The sequence below is a fragment of the Acanthopagrus latus genome, chromosome 12, assembly GCF_904848185.1.
Source record: "Acanthopagrus latus isolate v.2019 chromosome 12, fAcaLat1.1, whole genome shotgun sequence".
NCBI classification, from domain to species: domain Eukaryota; kingdom Metazoa; phylum Chordata; class Actinopteri; order Spariformes; family Sparidae; genus Acanthopagrus; species Acanthopagrus latus.
Window position 1 is genome coordinate 19,201,910 of NC_051050.1, and position 18,546 is coordinate 19,220,455.

The window sequence follows — 18,546 nt, forward strand, 5'->3', positions numbered from 1 at the left end:
GCTGCTGGCGACTTTATTTACTTGACTTTACTTTACAACAAAGCCTGTCTTAAATGAATGCTCTCATGCTCGTATGTACATTAAAAGATTTCTTTTGGAGTGGCTGTAATTGTTCCTACAGGCCGTGAAGAGATTTCTTCAAAAGGGTTGGAGTTCTTCTTTCGTCTTTCAAAGCTGAGCTGAAGATAATAAGAGGCTGCAACAGTCCGTATTAGTCACAACATTCTTCCAAAGTCACAGTCTTTTCTTTTTTCTTTTTTTATGAATTTCCCTCAACAGCAGTCCCACAAGAGAACACTGTCCCACTTTATTTGGCTAACTCAGACAGATGAAGCCTCATATTAACCTCAGCTGAACTTTGAAATCCCTCCTTGCACAGAAAGAAAGAAGACTCTAGTTTTTCCCCCTCGTCTTTTGTATTGAAATCTACGGACAGAAGGACTGATTCCAGCGACTAGATAACTCTCTCAGTGCACGCTGGTTTGAAGACAACCTTCTTACCTTTTCACACTGGGCTCTGCTTTGAGAGAGAGGTCAGCGATGCACTTCTCATCGCTTCCACAGTCCACCAAGGGAATCTACAGGATAGAGACGTACATTTTATAGGTAATGCGACGTGAAACCTTCAAGTCCCCCATCTGTCAGAAATGTGTCCTTCTTCTCGTTGCTTCACTTGGATATTTGAGCTTCACTGTGCAGAATGATGTATGTGTACGTTTTTTTTTTCTGTGATCACCATAAATCAAGGTCTAAAATGAACGAGAACAAGCACGATTTTGTGACATCACGGACAGCCAAGCCCAACAGAGTCAGAACCAGACTCAACGCTGCAGCATTGGATGTCAGATGAAGCACTGAGCTTGTGTTATTGCACAGTCGTTGCCATGGCTGCAGCCTGTCTGTTTCCTCTGATTACAGACGTGTAAAGTGTAGATGATTGTGAAAAGGCATCGTTCGACGCGGGTCCTGATGGGCTGTGTCCAGGCTCTAGTTTGGAAGCCGACCATTGTCCAACATGCAACTTCCTCCTGTGCGTGTACACAACCTGACAAAGGACCAGTAGGGATGTATTTTGTTAAATGTTTAAAAACTAACAATATGTCTGATTGATGACCTGCTTGTTCTCTTGGTAAAACTGAAACCACTGGGCTGTACATTCACTTTAGAAGACCGGCTGTTAAACATAAGTACATTTCAAGAATATGTAGGTTTGTGGCATGTTTTCTAACATTTAGAAAAATTGAAAAAACAATGCCTGTTTAGTGAGGAAAATAGGTGTGATAATGTCTCCTTTGTTGAGAAACTGAACAACTATCTGACTCGGCTAGCTGGTCAGCATGCTAACTTCATCAGACATCGCTGCGACAAAACACAGTGACGTCTTTCACACAACAACATTTTCTTCACATTCTGTCCATAATCTTAGTTCATTTTTAGAATACTTTAAACAAAAAATCCGGTCATATTTTACAACTTGACCCATTATTATAAGGATTTTTGTTGAAAGCACTCTTCAGAAGATCCTCTGCAGAAACAAGCGGATAAGAGAGAGCCAAAAATTGGCAGCTGCTGCTGTGTATTTGTTTGTACCGCTCGCTATAAGGGTGCTACCCAGATGACCTCGATTTCCTTTGCCTTTTCCCCCAGAGTGTGTGAGGATCGCGGCCGTATTTGTTCCCGTTCTCAGCTCTCTCCCACCGGACTGTTACGATCAACATCTTCTCCTCTCCCGAGAACAGAGACTAGAATATCATGTGCAGCACAATGTCGCAAGAAAAACCTCAGCATCCGTTTGATGACTTCCCGCGTTCTGTGTGTGTGTGTGTCACTTCTTTTCCTTTCAATAACAATAACAGGAGAGGTCTGAACAACGCTTCCTTGCTCAAGTGCTCAAGCGTGCGTCGCTGCTATGAGAACAGGGGGAGTCAGGATGTGTCAGGAGGAGGTGGTGCTGTTACTGCTGTTTATTACACACACTCGGGCCGTCACTGCACTCTTTGTTTTACATGCTTTTACGTATTTTATTCTCTTGATCTGTACACATCAGTCATTGCAACAATTATCTGGAAACCCTCTTGTTAGAGGAAGTATGCATGTGGGAGTGTGGGAAGACTCTCCTGGCTGTCGGCGTTGAAACACTAATGCAGCCCTGAGGAAACCCTGAAGGATGGCAGTCAGCTGTTGCAGATGCTAATGTGCTGCAACAGCGGCGCGTTTCGGAGCCAGACGATGAACAAGCGACTCTTAACTCTCAGATTATAGAGACAGACAGATGGAGGATGTTTAAGACGAGGTTTCAAATCCTTCCTGTCTGTGAGTCCTAATGCTTCTGCTCACTGTTACTTGCCAGATAACACTTGAACGTGCCGAGGGAGACTCTTGTAAGCGATATAAAAAAAAATCTCTTACCGTCTTATTGATGGATCTGGGGAGGCTTTCATCCAAGACAGGGCCTTTGTCCTGCTCAGCCAGTCCAAACTCCAGAGACACCATGAGAGGGTCTCGGAAGTCGGGCCGGGCCTGTCGAGGCGAAAGAGGGGAGAGAAATGAAAGTTGGAGGAGGATGAAGAGAGTGAGAAAAGTGAGCAGCGAGGACTTGTAAGGAAATATTGTTGACGTCAGCCTCTGAGTTGTAAATAACGTGAACCAAGTTTGAGATGTCAGACATTTCTGACAGCGACAACATTGCTGACTTGACAAAGAAATGAAATGTTTGGAAAGTCTCCAACGCTGGCACCGAATTAAGTTCCAATATTAATACTAGCTCAATCGATTCAGTTCATTTCAGTTCAAGTTTGTTTGTATCGGATCTAACTTAACGAACACAGCAAAGGCCTTTCGCATTGACTTTGTCGGCCTGCCCGGCTGAATAAAAGACCCTAATGAACAAGACTAACTCGAAAAACCTGTGTGGGTGAGCAGGGAATTTAAACCATTGAAACATAAAGACGTCAGAGTGATCCACTGGGCAAGGCCAGGTAAGGCGTAATTACAGGTTTTTTTTTTGAGCCTGTGCCAAATGTTGATTAAACCTGAGGTGGAGAATAACACAAGGAACACAAGCTGCATGACTGACTCGAGTCAGTTGTTTTAAACACGATCCCGACTGATTGTACTGTACATAACGTTCATGTCACCGCTATGTTGGCTATTGATGTTTTTTTCCCTATTTGGCGATTCCCTCTGTTTATTATCTATGTATTCAATACAGTAAAAGTTCAAAATATCACCACCTTACATTAATGCTGCTACATCTATCTATCCTCTCTTTAAGCCACCATCCTTTGGCAAAAACAGCTATTTTACCCTGCAGAACTCCAAAGTAGCTGGTCCTCTGCTGCCCGGATCGGCTGGTTAGTTTGTTTTATCATTTGACTTTGGTGTTTTAAAGGGTTGGTTAGGATTCACTTATGTCACGCGACAACACAGTCAAACTTACAGGCAGACTGGCAACTTCCATGTTCCTCGAGGTAAAATTTGTGTTTTTGCAAAGGGAGTCTGGTGGCTTCAAAGAGAGCAATATAACAGCCTCTGTTCTCTGTTGGAAAGGGCTGTCTGACGGCAAGGTAAAGCAGTGACAACATTCCAAATGCAGTGCATACTTAAACTGACATTGAGGTGTCTAAAATATGTTTTGCAGCTTCCTACACCTGTCCTCCCACTGCCCTCGGGCCATGAGGACCACAATCTACTGCTGGCAAAGTGTGGATAACTACTTCATAGAACCACTGACCCCTATCTATCCCTTTAAAATCTAGGATTCATATGTAACACATCGGCTTTTGGTTCATCTGTTCATGTTTGGGTCTGGTCCATCTTGGGCTCAGGTAAGATCTCTGCGGTGCTTCTTGTACCTGGTACAAACTCCCTGACCCCTGAGGACCTCTGCGCTGGACTGTGAGGGGAACTTCTGCATAAACTGGCACACTAGAACAGAGCAGGTATTCATGATCTGCACACACAGCAACAACAGCTGTTTCTGCTGATTAGTTCCTCCGTCTCTCGCCTCGGGGGCGGCTAATCAGAGAAATCCTCTGCTGCGACTGGACTGAGAAACTTCCACATGGCTCTAAATGTCACACTGCCCGAGACAGATCAGTTTCACAACAGGTAGTGCAGTCAACAATGCTGAGGTTTCACGCTGTGATGAACAGCCTGTGACACGCTTGTCGGGCCATTTGTGGAAAACTTCCTCGACGAGAAAAGTCACTTTGGCACATTCTCAAAACACCTAATTTGCTCTCTCTCATTCTGTCTTTCCTCTCTCTTGTTCGTGCTGCAACTCTCCGAGCGGCTGCAGATGATTTATCACTGGGAGCAGCACGGGGCTGCACTCGGCATGCTTTGATCAGGACGGGTCTGTTTCATGTTAGAAACCCCGAGGTCTTCCTGCTCCGCATAAGACCGCTCGCAGCTTTGTCCTCCTGTCTCCTTTCTGGCTCAAACCACCATTTTACACCAAGAATATAACTTCACGAAGGGACGTCACAGAATCATCAGATCATCCGGTTGATCTGAATGTAGTGTCTTGTGGATTTGGAGCTAAATATTGAGTTTTCTTTACAGGTAAGACGCATTGACTGACCCCATGTGTGCATCATAAAGATCAGAGTACTTGCCACCATCATGAAGGTTTCTATCAAGCATTTTCTCTCTCTGTCTTTGATGGCGAAGGTCCTGGTAATCCTACGATCGCTTTTATCATCCATGTTTATGAATGAGGCCCTGGCTTTTGCACGCAGAGCGTCCAGAGTCAGATCGTAGCGAATCTCTGCGGGAGACAATAGATAAAACAATGTAGCGTGAGAAAAGCACTTGGAGTAAATGAACAAATTGGTCACCGCGGGATGCTGATGGCTCACCTGTGTTATTTAAGTCCGGCTTGTCAGCTTTGATGCTGTAGGCGAAACACACCTCAGCTGTCACACACACTGATTTGCGTCCGTTATGCTCACACTGAGACTGCTGCATGTTGATTTTAACAGGGTTGAACGTCATGTTGGCATGGAGCTCGGCAACATCTCTGGACCTGTGGACATGAAACAATCGTGCCAACTTCTGGAAAACAGTGTGAGACGATCAAGTGTGCACAAAGGACCAAGACACGGACGCATCTCGAGCAAAAAACTCAGCTCGCACTATTGAACTGCTTTCTAAACTACAGCCAACAGTCCAGGAAACCCGGCTGCCTGCTGCCCGATCCTATTTAAACTCGAAGCCACTTGGGAGTTTTCACACAGCCTCAGCTGAGCCTCTGCCAGGAGAAGCTGTGGGAGAAGGTCTTCCTGGGAAGTTAAATCATGGCGTGGGCTGATGCTCGCGGGTTGAATTCTGTCGGCGTATGTCCAACAGTGTGTAGCCAGAGGTTTTAACAGAGCGATCATTAGGAAGTTGCTACTCTCAAGCCTACAAAACCCAGCGGGACACACACAGCTGTCTAAACCCCAGCAAGACGATGTAAAACGGACATGTAAGATGATGTGTGCGGGACACATGCACTGCTGTGTGGAATGTGTAGTTTAAGGAGTGAATGTTTTTATGTGGGGATGGGCCTTGTCTCACCAGAATAGCGAAGCCCCTCCCAGACCGCCTATGGTCACATCGGTGATTCCATCTCCATTCAGATCCATGACTCCATGTATGGACTGACCGAAGAATTTCACCTTCTCACCATCCCCACCTGCAGGGATGCGCTAAAGAGGCCAATTGGAAGACATTACAGGGAAATTCAGATTTATTTCAACATGGCATATATTCCTTAATTGTGGCCAGTGTGGCTCAGTGGGCCTTTGCATGGAAATGCAGGAAATAACTGTACAGTTACAGATCTCTTGGTGTCAACAGTTAAGTGGGTGACACTGAAACTGCTCTCACCTGTACATATTTCTCCTTCAGTGAGTTCTTATCACCATGATAGATGTAGACGGCCCCGCGGTGGTCGTTCTCAAAAGGAGCACCGATCGCTACATCGTTGTACCCGTCAAGGTTGAGATCTGTTATGGCTGCGATGGCTGTACCAAACCGGGCACCGCATGGTTCGTTTTTATTGGTGCAGCTGTCTGAGTGGGCAGTACAACAGGACTGATTGACAGGCTTTAAAGTGAACTCGTGCTCAAACTGGCCATCCTAGTGAGGAACAAGGAGAGTCTGCAATCAGCGGCTGCACCATCGCGATCTTGGTGTGAATTTCCGACTCAAAATATAACATTTTCAGTCGTACCTGGTTGATTTTGTACACGTAGACTTGTCCCTGCTCATTTCTTTCTGTGCCCATGTACATCGGCGCTCCGACCAAGAGGATATCCGTGTAGGAGTCGCCATCCACGTCGACGGTCTGCAGGACGCTGCCAAAGTAGGACCCAATCTACACAGAGGAGTCAGACATCATCTGTCAGTGTTGACCCTTTCAGCAGTGCAGTGAAACCAGCTTACAAGGTAAGTGCTAAAACATAAAGAAATAAAACAAAATGCCCCCAAAAATGGCTCCAAATAGCTTATCTGTCAAATAAAGTCTCCACAGTCCAACTGAAAGATCCCAAATTGATTTGAAATTATGGTATTTATATCCTTTGCATCCCATCTGTGGGTACTGCACAAGCCCAGATCTCTGGGCTTCATGAGTCTTGGATTATGCTGGACAAGTATGGATTCATTTTGTGTTCTTTCAGTTGTTTCCAAATATTTCAAAACAATTCCCCAGCTACTTCAGTTGCTTAGGAGAATGCTACAACGCCGTTTTGCTGTGAAGCTCCAGAAATGTTTTGTGAACTGCGAAACTTAACCCCCACGTTCCATGTGCATTTTTAGGTGAACTATCCAGACAATCTTGCAGGGATCAATACAGCTTTTCCTTATTTAAAGTCCATTAGCAAGTATAACAGCAGACAAAAAAAAAAAACGTGAACAGCTCTGCGAAGCATTGTCTTACAGCTTTTCACACAGATTGGTGAACGATACCTTTCAGTCCAAACACCAGAGAGAAGCAGGAGACTCACCTGTTCTCCTTTCAGACTCTGTGAGATGACAATTTTGTTTTCATTGTTCAGGCGATAAATAAAGACCCGGCCTGTGTGGTTGTACCGCGGCGCACCTGTGATGTACAGCTCTCCATCAGGGGTGGATGCTGACTGGACATCGTAGCCTGGAGAGACATGTGGAAACTGAATTGAATTAAAAGCATACGTGAGGAGGCCTCCTCAGGAATGTGTCAAACAGTAAACACACATGATGCCATGAGAAAAACACACGCGGACTGTGTTTGTGGGATATTTTTAGACGCTCCTTCAAACAGTCGTTTACGTCCCACTGCGCGGAGGAAACTATAAAACACTAGTGGAAACTGGCAGGACGCGCTCACAGACAAACACACAAAGGCTGCGTATGCAGTCAGACCTTTAGGAATGAGCATGTGCCAGCAGCTGAGTTTACAGTGCGCGAGCCTGGACCCTGCAGTGCTCTATCTAATGACATGTTGATTAAATAACTTGATATTAAGATGCTGCGGTTGCTCTGCAAGCCATAAAAGGCAGCAGGACGGACCGCTTATTATTTATGTGACAGAGAGAGAGAGGCATCTGCTGTCAAAGTCGGATGAATTGCATATCTTACTCCTCCACGCAGCTCGATATTCATCCTGCAGCTGTAAAATTTCCCCTAATCCCTTGAAAGATCTGGTTTAGTCCCCTCTCTGTGTTTGAAGCTAGGGGTGGATAACTATTCTAGAAGCACGTTTTACTCACATTCGTAGAAAATATCTCAAAAACACAAGCGGTCGTTCAGCCGCTGACCAAGTAGCACAAAGCACACGGCCTGTGAGTCGTAAAAAAAAAAACAAAGCTGGTGTGGCAGTAACAGCCTCATATAATGTTAACACAAAGCACAACTACAGTAGTCAGGAGTAATAGCCTTTTCGGACAGAGGTATGTTTGTGACAGCTATTTTGCTCGTGTTTATGTAAGTGTTGCATTTAACTGAGTTGTTTATTTATGTATTTATTAGACTAAAAAAAGCTGAGAGAGTTTGTTAAATGTAGCAAACTAGCCACCAACACGTCTATTAAGAATATTAAGACACATTGTGAGTCATCTCACCGATATAGCCAGCAAGACGTTCATACGCGGCCTCAGTGTTTGGGCCGTAGAACTCGGTCCTCCCTGGAACTATCGTTTCTCCGGCAGAGTGCATCACCACGGTCCCGTTCCAGTCATACGCTCCCACTGCTCCCAGTAACACAGCTTCCTACAGGAAACAATAGGGCTAATATCAGGAACATCCGGATAAGACAATACATAAGAATTTGTATTAGAGATGATGTAAACGTAGCTTTGGAGGCTGTGCTCTGATGCTTTCTTTAGTAAAAGCAGTAATGTGCCACATTGCACAAATACTCTGTTACACAAAAGAGTCCTGAATACATGATATCCATTTCATAACATTTTATTGACTTAATAACTGGTTGTATCTGTAAATATAAGCTCATTTAGACACAAGTCAGCACATAGAATCACACAATTAATCGTTTTTTTGTTGTTTTTTTTTGTCTACGGGAAACCGAGTTATCTAATAGGAAGAGGAGGGTCACACAGGACGTGACACGTATCATTACTCACAGTTAAATGCGTCAAGAGGCTCCTTGGTTTTGTTTGGTTGAACGAGACACAGAAGCAGCGTGCACAGCGATCAGGGAGGTGACACATGTGAGTCAGGCGTAAAATGGGAGCTCTGTTTGTTTTAAAATAAACGTAGGAAATGCCTGATGGTTTAATTGAAGAGCCGTGGGGATGGATTAAAGGTGAGCACGTTGTTTTTTTTACTGTAGTGAACAAACATCTGACTCAACCTCCCTGACTGTCCTACGCGCTGTACGTGTCTCGTGTTTGCCTTTTCAGCCCTCCCCCCCCCCCCCCGTCTGGCTCACACACTCTCGTGCAATCAGACCAAACACGGTCAGTCTGATGCCTGCGAGCAGAGAGTCACAGAGAGAGTCTGTGTCTGGAAACTTCTTCTGACCGAGGTGAATCACCAAAGGGCTGAAGATGCACCGGCGATAACACTGTGGCATTGTGTCTGGACGGGTTCATTAACGGAGCAGACATCCAGGCCTGCACAAACACTCGCACGCACACACAGCACGCAGGTTCTTTTTTTCACAAAATGCCAGCAGAGATGGTCAACAGATTAGACTCGACTCAGTCGCAGCCTTTCACCAGCTGCAAATATGGTATTTGTGTATACCGCCGACATAAATAATCGGATTTAGACTCACTTTGGAGGTGTGTGCACTAAAGCCAGCCTGGGACATCTCCATCTCAAAGGAGGAGGTGGAATTGCCAGTCGTAGCTGAGGAGGGAAAAAGTCATTTTAACCTTTGGAAAAAAAACTTTTCTTTTTAAATTAAAAAGGAAATAATGACTTGCTGTTAGTATATCAGTGCCGCATTGCTGATTAACTGTTAAATCAGGAAAGTGTTTGTAAAGAAAATAACATGCTGATATATTTGAAGGATAATGTGACATTATGGGAAAACACACATAAAAAATACCAATATGTTAAATGATACGTTACAGTTTCACGGCTGATTTTGTGCTTAAACTAGCTTGCTAGTCAGAGCTAAGCTAGCTGTGTCCCTTTCTCACGGCTAGCTTCACGCTTCACAGATGCAAACATGACAATGGTATCGTTCTATTTGTATTTTTTGTGCATTTCTTCAGAAGTAAAAGATAATTTTACATGTGGATTCAGTGAGTGTTTCATTAAGCAATACAGCTCTGAAAGAAAAAAAACTCCCATTAGCCTAACATGCTAGGTGGATTATGTTATCTTTGGAAGATACCAGTTTGCAGTCTTTGTTCTATGCTAAGCTAACAAGCTGCTGGTTGTAGCTTCATATTTACCTGCAGAAAGCGAATAAGCATGTTTTCCAAGATGTCTCATTATTTCTTCAAAGCTGTTGGGTGTCTGAGGACTGAGGTAGGCCGAAACGTTTAGGTGTGAGCATGCGTTTACCTTCCAAGGCAAAAATCTTGCTTCCCAAAGTGTCCACAATGGTCAGCAAGGCCACCTCATCGGACACGTTGAAGAAGTGATCGTGTAGCGGCTCGCTGGAGATGGACTCAATCTCGTTGATGAACTTTTGCACTTCTTGTGCACTTTTGTTCTGACGATTGTAGTCTCCTAAAACCTGGAGACAACAGTAATAATTACATTTCAACATCAGCTGCAAAATTCACAACAGTAACAACTATAATTTCTATGATCTCCATACTCAAGCGGCCCTTTTCACGAATAACAAATAAGATTTTCCAGAAACATTCATGGCAAACACAAGACTTCCCCCTAAGCCCATGAAAGGCCCCAGCTCACACGCTAACACAATCTGTGAAAAAAACACAAAGGTAGTGTGTACCCACAGCAATGCCAAACCTCTCGATGCCATCTTTTTCACAGTCTTCGATGACCTGTTTCTGATTGTGGGAGTCGTGTGACTCTCCATCGGTCACAGTCACCATGACTTTCTTCGCCCCGGGTCGCGCACCACGCTCCGGCATGAAGGCCTCTTTCCTGATGGGCAGACATTTTCAGAATTTAGTCAAAGTAACAGCTGGAAACATCTCACGAACCTCATTTAACCGTGTGGTGGACAGAGGCAAATAATGCAGAAATACTAATATATATCACATTTTATTAGGAATTTAATAACTACATTTTGCTTTCATTTAAATTATTGAGCCATTTATTTATCTATTTATTTATTTGTTTCTGAATTTGGCACTTTTGGTCCTCCGTAGTCATCAGTGACATGAGGGAAATAGACTTTCTGCACCTCCCAGTGGAGCCAAAGGCTTTAAACAACTTTCGGGAAACACCAGCTAAAGCCCCTTTCACAGATCCTTTTCAAGGTTCGAATCTTGCATCGATATTCTGCCTCGCCATCTATGTGAAAGTTACAGAGGCAGACTGGGGGGGACAGTTTTAAATCACCGGATTAAATGAACAATGGCCACCCCCCCAGCGCCGAGTCTGCAGTGAATTTCCTCCCGGAAAACAGCATCCTTCTCCGTGATTGAGCCCCTGACAGGGTCTGCTATTTACCAATGGTGATTATGTGATAATTTAAAGCAGAAGATGTATCTTTGTTACTTTCCACAATGCATGCTATGGGTCAGGATCTCAATCACAACACATTATAACAGCATCCGTATGATTATGAGCAGTTCATGTGGATGTCTAAGTTAAGGAGCCTTGCTGAGTCAGACGCTGAAAAATCACTGTCTCCTTCAAATGCCTGTTAAAACCTTGCCAGCTCGTGTGGCTTGTATGGTGGCCCAGCGTTTCCAGGCCAGCCCAAATCAGGGGGGATGGGGTTCAAACGTGGTACCTGGCAGTGTCAATGCCCAGGAATGTCATGGTCTTGAAGCCGGTCTGCTGAGGAAGGTCTCTGACGAAGTTCAGCAGGTCTTGAGTGTTGGTGAACTGGCTCAGATTGACACGGTGAGTCACATCCAGACCGTAGGACACGATGCCCACCTGGAGAACACACACACACACACACCCACACGTTTTTACATAAACGTTATACTACGTTGACTGTTTTTCCTCCTCTCTCCCTCTAATGCTCTTCGCTCCCCCTCCCAGACAGTCTGCTGAGGATGTGGTCGGGTCTGGTGGGGTTGATATGACACAATGTTCTTTATACAGAAGGCAGAGGACTTCAGCAGCCATGGAAGATGTGACTTGCAACCGCCGGGCTGCACAGGGAGAAGACTTTCCAGTGTTTCCCCCTCTGGAAAACTCCACGAGCCCCGGGCCAGATCATCGTAACCATAATAAAAAACTAACCACCCATCCGAAGTGCGATCCAAGCACAGGGAACAGAAATACACTGAAGGTATAACTTAGTAAGAGAAGGGCTAAAATTACTTTGAAGACTGAAAAGGCCTCAGTTCATGAAGTCTGCTTTATGAAGGACATCTTACAGTTATTCCTGCTGCTGGCACCGAGTGGAAAATTCCATAATGGAGGGCATTTAAGTCATCAAACATAATATGAAACAGCTAATGCATTTTTTTTTTCACATAACTCATCCATTCATCCACGTATTCGTCCATCCCATCTGATACTGTTTAGCACTACATAAACCATCTGTTTAAGACATGATTATAATTACAATATTTCATCTTAAGAATATATTTTTTCATGTAATCCTTTTTTTTGTTCATGGAACCGACCTGTGAGAGTTTAGGCCCGATGTTAATCTTCGCGATGAAGCGCTGCAGGAAGTCCACGATGCTGCTCCAGGGGTAGATGCTGTTGGATCCATCCAGGACGATCACAATGTCCAGCTCCTTCGCACACTCTGAAACGAGAAGTCACAGCTCAGCACATCATACGTTTGGTCTGTGAGTTGTGTTTTACGCACGTCTTTGAACTTTGGATGGCTGGTCTCTCTAAAATATCTGATTTCCCTCGAAAGAGAGAAATTAGATTACGCAACGCATCCAGCCGTCTTCCTGTTTACTCCTGTTTGTGCCCACAGGAGACACGAAACAGGATCTCCAAATCAAACTGTAATAATGAAGAGCAGTGCTTTCCCAAACTGCGGGTCAGGAATTAATTAATTAGTTCTGCTGTTTTTGCTGCGCATATTAAAGGATATGTTGACACAAAAAGGAAAAAAAAAGTGTCGAGGCATCCTCCTGAACGAGACGAAACTAGACCGGGACTTTTTTCAAAAGTATTAAAAACAACTGGAATAGAAACATAAAATTGCTGAATGCTGCTCATGTGGTTTGTTCCAAGCCTTTGGAAGCCCTGAGATCCCAAACTGATTTAAAAAGATGCTATTCACACCTGTTTTTAAAGCCAAAATCTTCACTATAGCTGCTGAGCTAAAAGCATGTACCCCTGTACCCCGTCTGAAGTGGGTGCACAAGCAGGAGTGAGTAAATCATTTCTTCTTAAATTAACTTAAATGCAGTTTTGTTTTGAAGTATCCAGAAATGTTTTGTGGACTAAAAAACTTCTCCCGACTTTCCATCCACACGAGGTTGAGTAGACAACGACTGATTTTTCATTTTCGGTTGAATTTATCCTTTAATCACTGAGAGTTCGAGGCACACACGCTAACGTCCAGCTAACTGTTAGCTTAGCGTAGCACAAACCACACCCTAAGGCTAACAATGAACCAATTGTACCACTTACTGTATGTTTGGGAAAGTAATGGAAGGTAAATAAGCCTGAATGATCACATCTGTCTCAGTTAATTAAGACGTATTTCCGTGATACCATTAAACCTTTAGTGATTGGCCTAAAACGGGCTAATTTCATCACTCCTTTAAAACTTGTTTAATTCGGTTGTCTCATGTGAGTAAAGAAAGCCAAACAGTAACTGAAGGCTGCACCATTTACTTCAATTAAAAGACCTCAGTCATTTTAATGAGTTATAGGAGCACTTTGTGGTCAGTCGTGTGTTTGTGTGTTTGTGTTTTTGTTCGGTATCAGTGAAAGTAATACTGAAAAGAAACCAGAGAAACAGGAAGAGAAATCGTCTGTAGACTGTTTACTCTCCGGTCTTTTTCGAGGCTGTTTCCTTCCTGGGCAACAGAATGCGGCCCCAGTAAACCGTCTCCTAACTTGGGCATACAACCCAGCAGAAGGGGCTGGGCTGGGTGGGGCCGGAGCGGGATGAGGTCGCAGACAAGTTTACATTAAGAGGAACGCTCTAATCTCCCTCTCGGCTGAGCGAGGGCGAGTGTGATGTCAGGATCTTGGGTGGTACTACTATGAGGAGTAGATCGTAATCTCTTATCCCCGACAGGCAATTTGTGTGGATCGTCGTCACGATATCCCCTTGTTGATCTGCCGTGTCTCATTTCGGCGTACCTTGCACGCCCGGTGCCATGGAGTTAAGGACCTGGAAGGAAGAGCTGACATTCGCGCAGACTCCAGAGATATACTGCTGCTGTCCGCACATGTAGCCGTACTGAGGACCACAGGCCTGTGGAGACAGGAAACACACACAGAAACAAACTGAGTTGCTTGAGAAACTACAACTGGTTAGTTTTCCACCAGTATGAGGTCACGGGTGAGAGGAGGTTCAGGGCTACCGAGGAGGAAAGAACTACTAAAACTGAGGATTACACAGAGACTATTAAAAACCACTGTAGAGCCCTTCATGCTTTACTTCTCCAAGAGAGAAGAAGAGATGAGAGAAACATAGAATTTGAGCCTGCAAGGAAGTCCAGGCTACAAAATTACCAACAATAACTGGAAAATTGAATAACAACTACTAATCCCTCAGCCTCATTTCCTCAGATTCCCTTGCGTGCTGCAAAACTTCAGTGCTTCTCTTACAACAGGAGTTGAACAAGAACAAGAGTCCAGGGCTTTGTTAGCGCAAGTGTAGGGTCCACCCACCATGGTTCTATTTTAGAGCCTCAAAGTTTGGCATTACCGCCGATGCCATCTTGTTTTTTTGGAGCAACAAGTGGCCATATTTGGGCGCGACGGGTGGAGCACTCATCCTGTTCAGATGTAGCCTATCAAATTTTGTAAATTTCTATGCATGATGCTTTTTTGCTCAAGAAGTAGCCTAGGTGAGAACGCGATCCGCGTGTTACGTACATTTGGTGTTTTCAAGTTCACTGTGAGGCACTTCTGCGTCGGTTTCACCTTTCAGACTAGAAAACTTAATCCAAAATGCCAATGTGCTAACGGCTTCGTTAGCATCTGGCTCTGCTTAATGGTAATGTCAAGACGCTAACATATTCCCGCTGACATGCTAACATGCTAAATGTCGATGGGCATTACTGGCTAATGAAGTTTCATCATCACAAATCAGCTAATGTTAGCTGCTTAATGCTAACGTTAATGGGACTATAATTATAGGAAATTAGATTGTGTAACATATCGAGCTCTCTTCCTGTTCAAATTGTCAAATGTTTTACTCTTATCGGTGTTGAGTTACAGCTCAAAACACAGCCATGGTGTAGAAGAGTTGTGCTAACACGCATGCTAACCACATTAGGCGTTAGTGTAAGGGATTCAGTTACACTTGCAGCTGTACAGGACCTGTCATCAGGGTCCAACATTATATTTCCTTCAACCAAATAACATGTTGCGTAAATTGAAATAGATTTATCAACCACTAGTCTGGGGTCATTTTCACACCCTAATAATCTTACACTCATGCTCAAATAAAGTTTTACTGGGGTTCATAAACCTACAAGGCGTGACAACCTCCCACACACGTACATCTCTGCATTTATACAGTTGATTCACAGCATCCTGTTACATTCCCAGGACATGAAGCCTCACTGGGAAACACGGCGGGTCGAGTCCACTGTTTCCACAGAGAGCAAAGGTCCAGAGAACATACGCTCGCTGCCCAGTTTTCTTACAGAAAATATGCAGTTCTGTTGGAGGACGTGATGGAGGATTTACTGTATAGCACTTTTACATATATATACCACAAAAAGCAGCATCCCTCTTACCAGAAAGCCTCCGCTGGGATTGGTCACCAGTGTGGTTCCCATGGTCATGTTCTCCTTGACTTCGTCTAAGTCCGGGACTGTTGTGTTTTCTAAGAAAAAAAATATGGATGAATAAACAGAGTGAGACAAACACACAGAGAGAGGGAGAGGAACAGAGAGAGAGAACAGCTGGAGAAAATTCCTCTTCAGTATTTTCCCATAGGAAGAGAACCGCCCGACCTCCTCTTTATTCTTCTTTCTAGATGTAATAACCACTTACATGTAGCTAAATTTAGCACTTTTCATTACTTTACCATACTATCCCTCGTCGTGTAGCTTATTGTATTGAATAAAGGAAGCGGAGAACCAAACAAAATGTTGTGTTGATAAATATCGTGGCTTCGGGGACAGAGAAAAGAGAGCATTCGAATCATTAAGCAATCACAACATGTGGCTAAAATTAGCATGTTATGACAAACTGTTGCTTCAATCTGCTTGACTTTTTTCTGTCCTCGGGGAGCCACACATTCTCCCACTCATTCACATGCCATTTTAACTCTAAATCAAGCTCTTGGGGGATTTTTTTGATATTCAACCATTGCTGATTCTCATTAGCAGCCAGTTATGACCTTGGCATGCGCCGTCCTTTGAAGAGACATGCAGCAGGGCTGTTAGCAGTTAGAAGTGTGGTCTGTTGAACTTTAATGACATAAGTTTAGTCACATTTTTTATCTGTGTGAATACAGATTCCCGCTTTATCCGTATTTCCTTCCTCCGTCTCCTGAGAAAAACTGATGAGGAGATCCTTTTATCGCTTCACTCGGATTTTATACAGTAAAGTACAGTTTTATACATCTCACACGCCACAATTAAACTCTGATGTGAAATAAGCTCGCTTGAATATAGCCTTTCCTTATTTCTTATTCTATCTGATCAAACGAGTGACATGGACTAAGATCCTGCACCTCATGACACATTCACGTGGGACTGAGAGCAGCTCTGTGGAGCAGCAGAGGAGAATAAACACTTTGTTTCCAGTGAACTGTGAACTTTAGATAGCTATCAGAACAAATCACTTATCACACAATCCCGCTTGGTCTTGGATGACCTTTTGAAAATTAAAGAAAAATACAGGTCAGATGCCGTTTGTAAAAGGGCTTCTACTCATAGGTGTACTTTGTAAAATACAGCAGGAAACAGCTTTTCGCCAGAGTACAACTGCTTCTCTGTACTTGCTATCCTTGGCTGTAGCTAGCTAACATTAGCTAATTAGCTCATAGCTCAGTTCGCCATGGAGGTAGTTGTACTAGAGTTTGTCTGGACCAGGACGGTGGCTCAGAAGAGAAGGCTGAAGGCCCAGCTCAGTGTGGTGTGAGAGTTCACATGGTTCGACAGGGGGTAAAGTAAGGAGGTGATTTACAGCAGCTCTGACCAAGTTTATGACTTTGGGGACAAAATGCAGTGGGAGAGAAGTGACAGTGAGCCGTATATCAGCAGCGGTGCAATTTACATCTTAAACTTAAGACTATTAAATTGACGTTGAACAAGCTAATATTTTTAACAACTTTATTAGTCCAGTTAGCTTTAAGCAATGACAATAAAACCCCTCAGAATGTCTAAGAAAGTTTCACAGCACTATGAACAGTGTGATCTTGAAAATGGCAGAATCATATATTTTTTCAAATGTGTTTTTTTTTTTTGCTTTGTGTATTTCATATTTTCATTTAATATTCATTATTCAACTATCTAATATACTTCTGTAAAAAAAAAGTATAAGATCAGCACATTAAGATGACCTCCTTTTGTAAGCACTTCTTCAGCCTGCAAGTCTGCAGCATGAATTAGCAATTGTGCAGATTTGTTTATTGTTTGTCATTTGGATCCAATTTTCCAAACACAGAGTAAACATATTGTAGAATTTCATCATGCATAATAGTCCTGGTCTAAACACTTTTTATATTCATTGACGGAAACATGATAAAAAAAAATTGCAACATGACAACCGCACAAATTTAACTTTGCTCATTATGGTTTGGCTCTTTTCTCTCCCATGCTGGATTAGTCTAAACGTTGCGGAGACGGGCCTGGCAACGGGAGAGCAGGGCGTCGTCGGCGGGCTCGGACTGAAATTACTCTGCTGAGATGTGACTGACAAGCAGTTTCCTTCAATCAGACATCAACTCCTCCTGCTCGGTTTTTGCATCATGTATCCACCAGATCTGCATTAAAGTGCTCTGGCTCCGGCTGCCAGACTCAATCGATTTCCTGGGGGATGTTTTCCAGACTAAACTTGAGTTTGTGAGATTTTCAGCTTTTGCTTGTCTCAAACGTCTGAGATAAAACAAACTCTGCACCAGTTTGGAGGGAGAGTATCACTTCCAGCCCTGATGGTATTATCAGCGCTTGAAGTCAGTAACTACCAACATCGGGAGAACTGTAACTCTGAGGTGTTGAAAAGTCTTAATCCCTGAGCTCAGAGTTAGTGTGCAGCTCTACTGCACACACCAGCTTACAGCACTAATAGAGGCTTTGTGGACTGCTGACCGGGAGCTGAGTTGTGTTTGTCTGTTTAATGAAGATATAATTGGAAGGATGAAACATTAAAACCTTGTTTATTTACTGTCTTCCTGTTCTGATGGGACTCACTTCCTCCCCATGAGACCCAGTCGGATATACAGTAGATCTAAATACACAGTAGTTCAAATACACAAAAACTGTCCACAATACAGTACATATTAGGGCTGCAAATACTAATTTTCTTCTTTGAATAACATCACAGTGATTTTCAAGATTAATCGATGTGTAAAGACAGTGAAAAATGCCTGTTCCACCTTTAGAGGAGTCTTGTTTTGTCCCAAAAACAGCCCAGAATCCCAAAATATTTAGTTTACAATTATATGAAGCTGAGAAGAACTGCAAATATTCACATTTAAGAAGCTGTAATGAGTGATTGGTCATTTCAATATTTGCTAAAGACAGGGATACAAATACTTCCTCACCCATGTGAGCAGAAAAAGCAATTACCATTTTTACCCATTGAAGGTGCACTTGTAAGAATTTAATTTTGAAAAATATC

General features: G+C 43.5%; 1 protein-coding gene across 1 annotated transcript in view; it reads right to left on the reverse strand.

The window, feature by feature from the left end:
* itga1 (integrin, alpha 1) overlaps positions 1–18,546 on the reverse strand; it is a 49,186-nt gene that overhangs the window by 6,740 nt on the left and 23,900 nt on the right. The window contains exons 4-19 of the mRNA XM_037117008.1: positions 15,492–15,580; positions 13,882–13,996; positions 12,228–12,355; positions 11,378–11,526; positions 10,410–10,560; positions 10,006–10,180; positions 9,266–9,339; positions 8,091–8,238; positions 6,996–7,141; positions 6,221–6,364; positions 5,875–6,126; positions 5,563–5,693; positions 4,863–5,029; positions 4,620–4,771; positions 2,410–2,520; positions 502–578 (exon numbers count right to left, since the gene is read on the reverse strand). Coding sequence (XP_036972903.1) covers positions 502–578; positions 2,410–2,520; positions 4,620–4,771; positions 4,863–5,029; positions 5,563–5,693; positions 5,875–6,126; positions 6,221–6,364; positions 6,996–7,141; positions 8,091–8,238; positions 9,266–9,339; positions 10,006–10,180; positions 10,410–10,560; positions 11,378–11,526; positions 12,228–12,355; positions 13,882–13,996; positions 15,492–15,580 — 2,209 coding nt within the window. The remainder of the gene's footprint in view (positions 1–501; positions 579–2,409; positions 2,521–4,619; positions 4,772–4,862; positions 5,030–5,562; positions 5,694–5,874; positions 6,127–6,220; positions 6,365–6,995; positions 7,142–8,090; positions 8,239–9,265; positions 9,340–10,005; positions 10,181–10,409; positions 10,561–11,377; positions 11,527–12,227; positions 12,356–13,881; positions 13,997–15,491; positions 15,581–18,546) is intronic.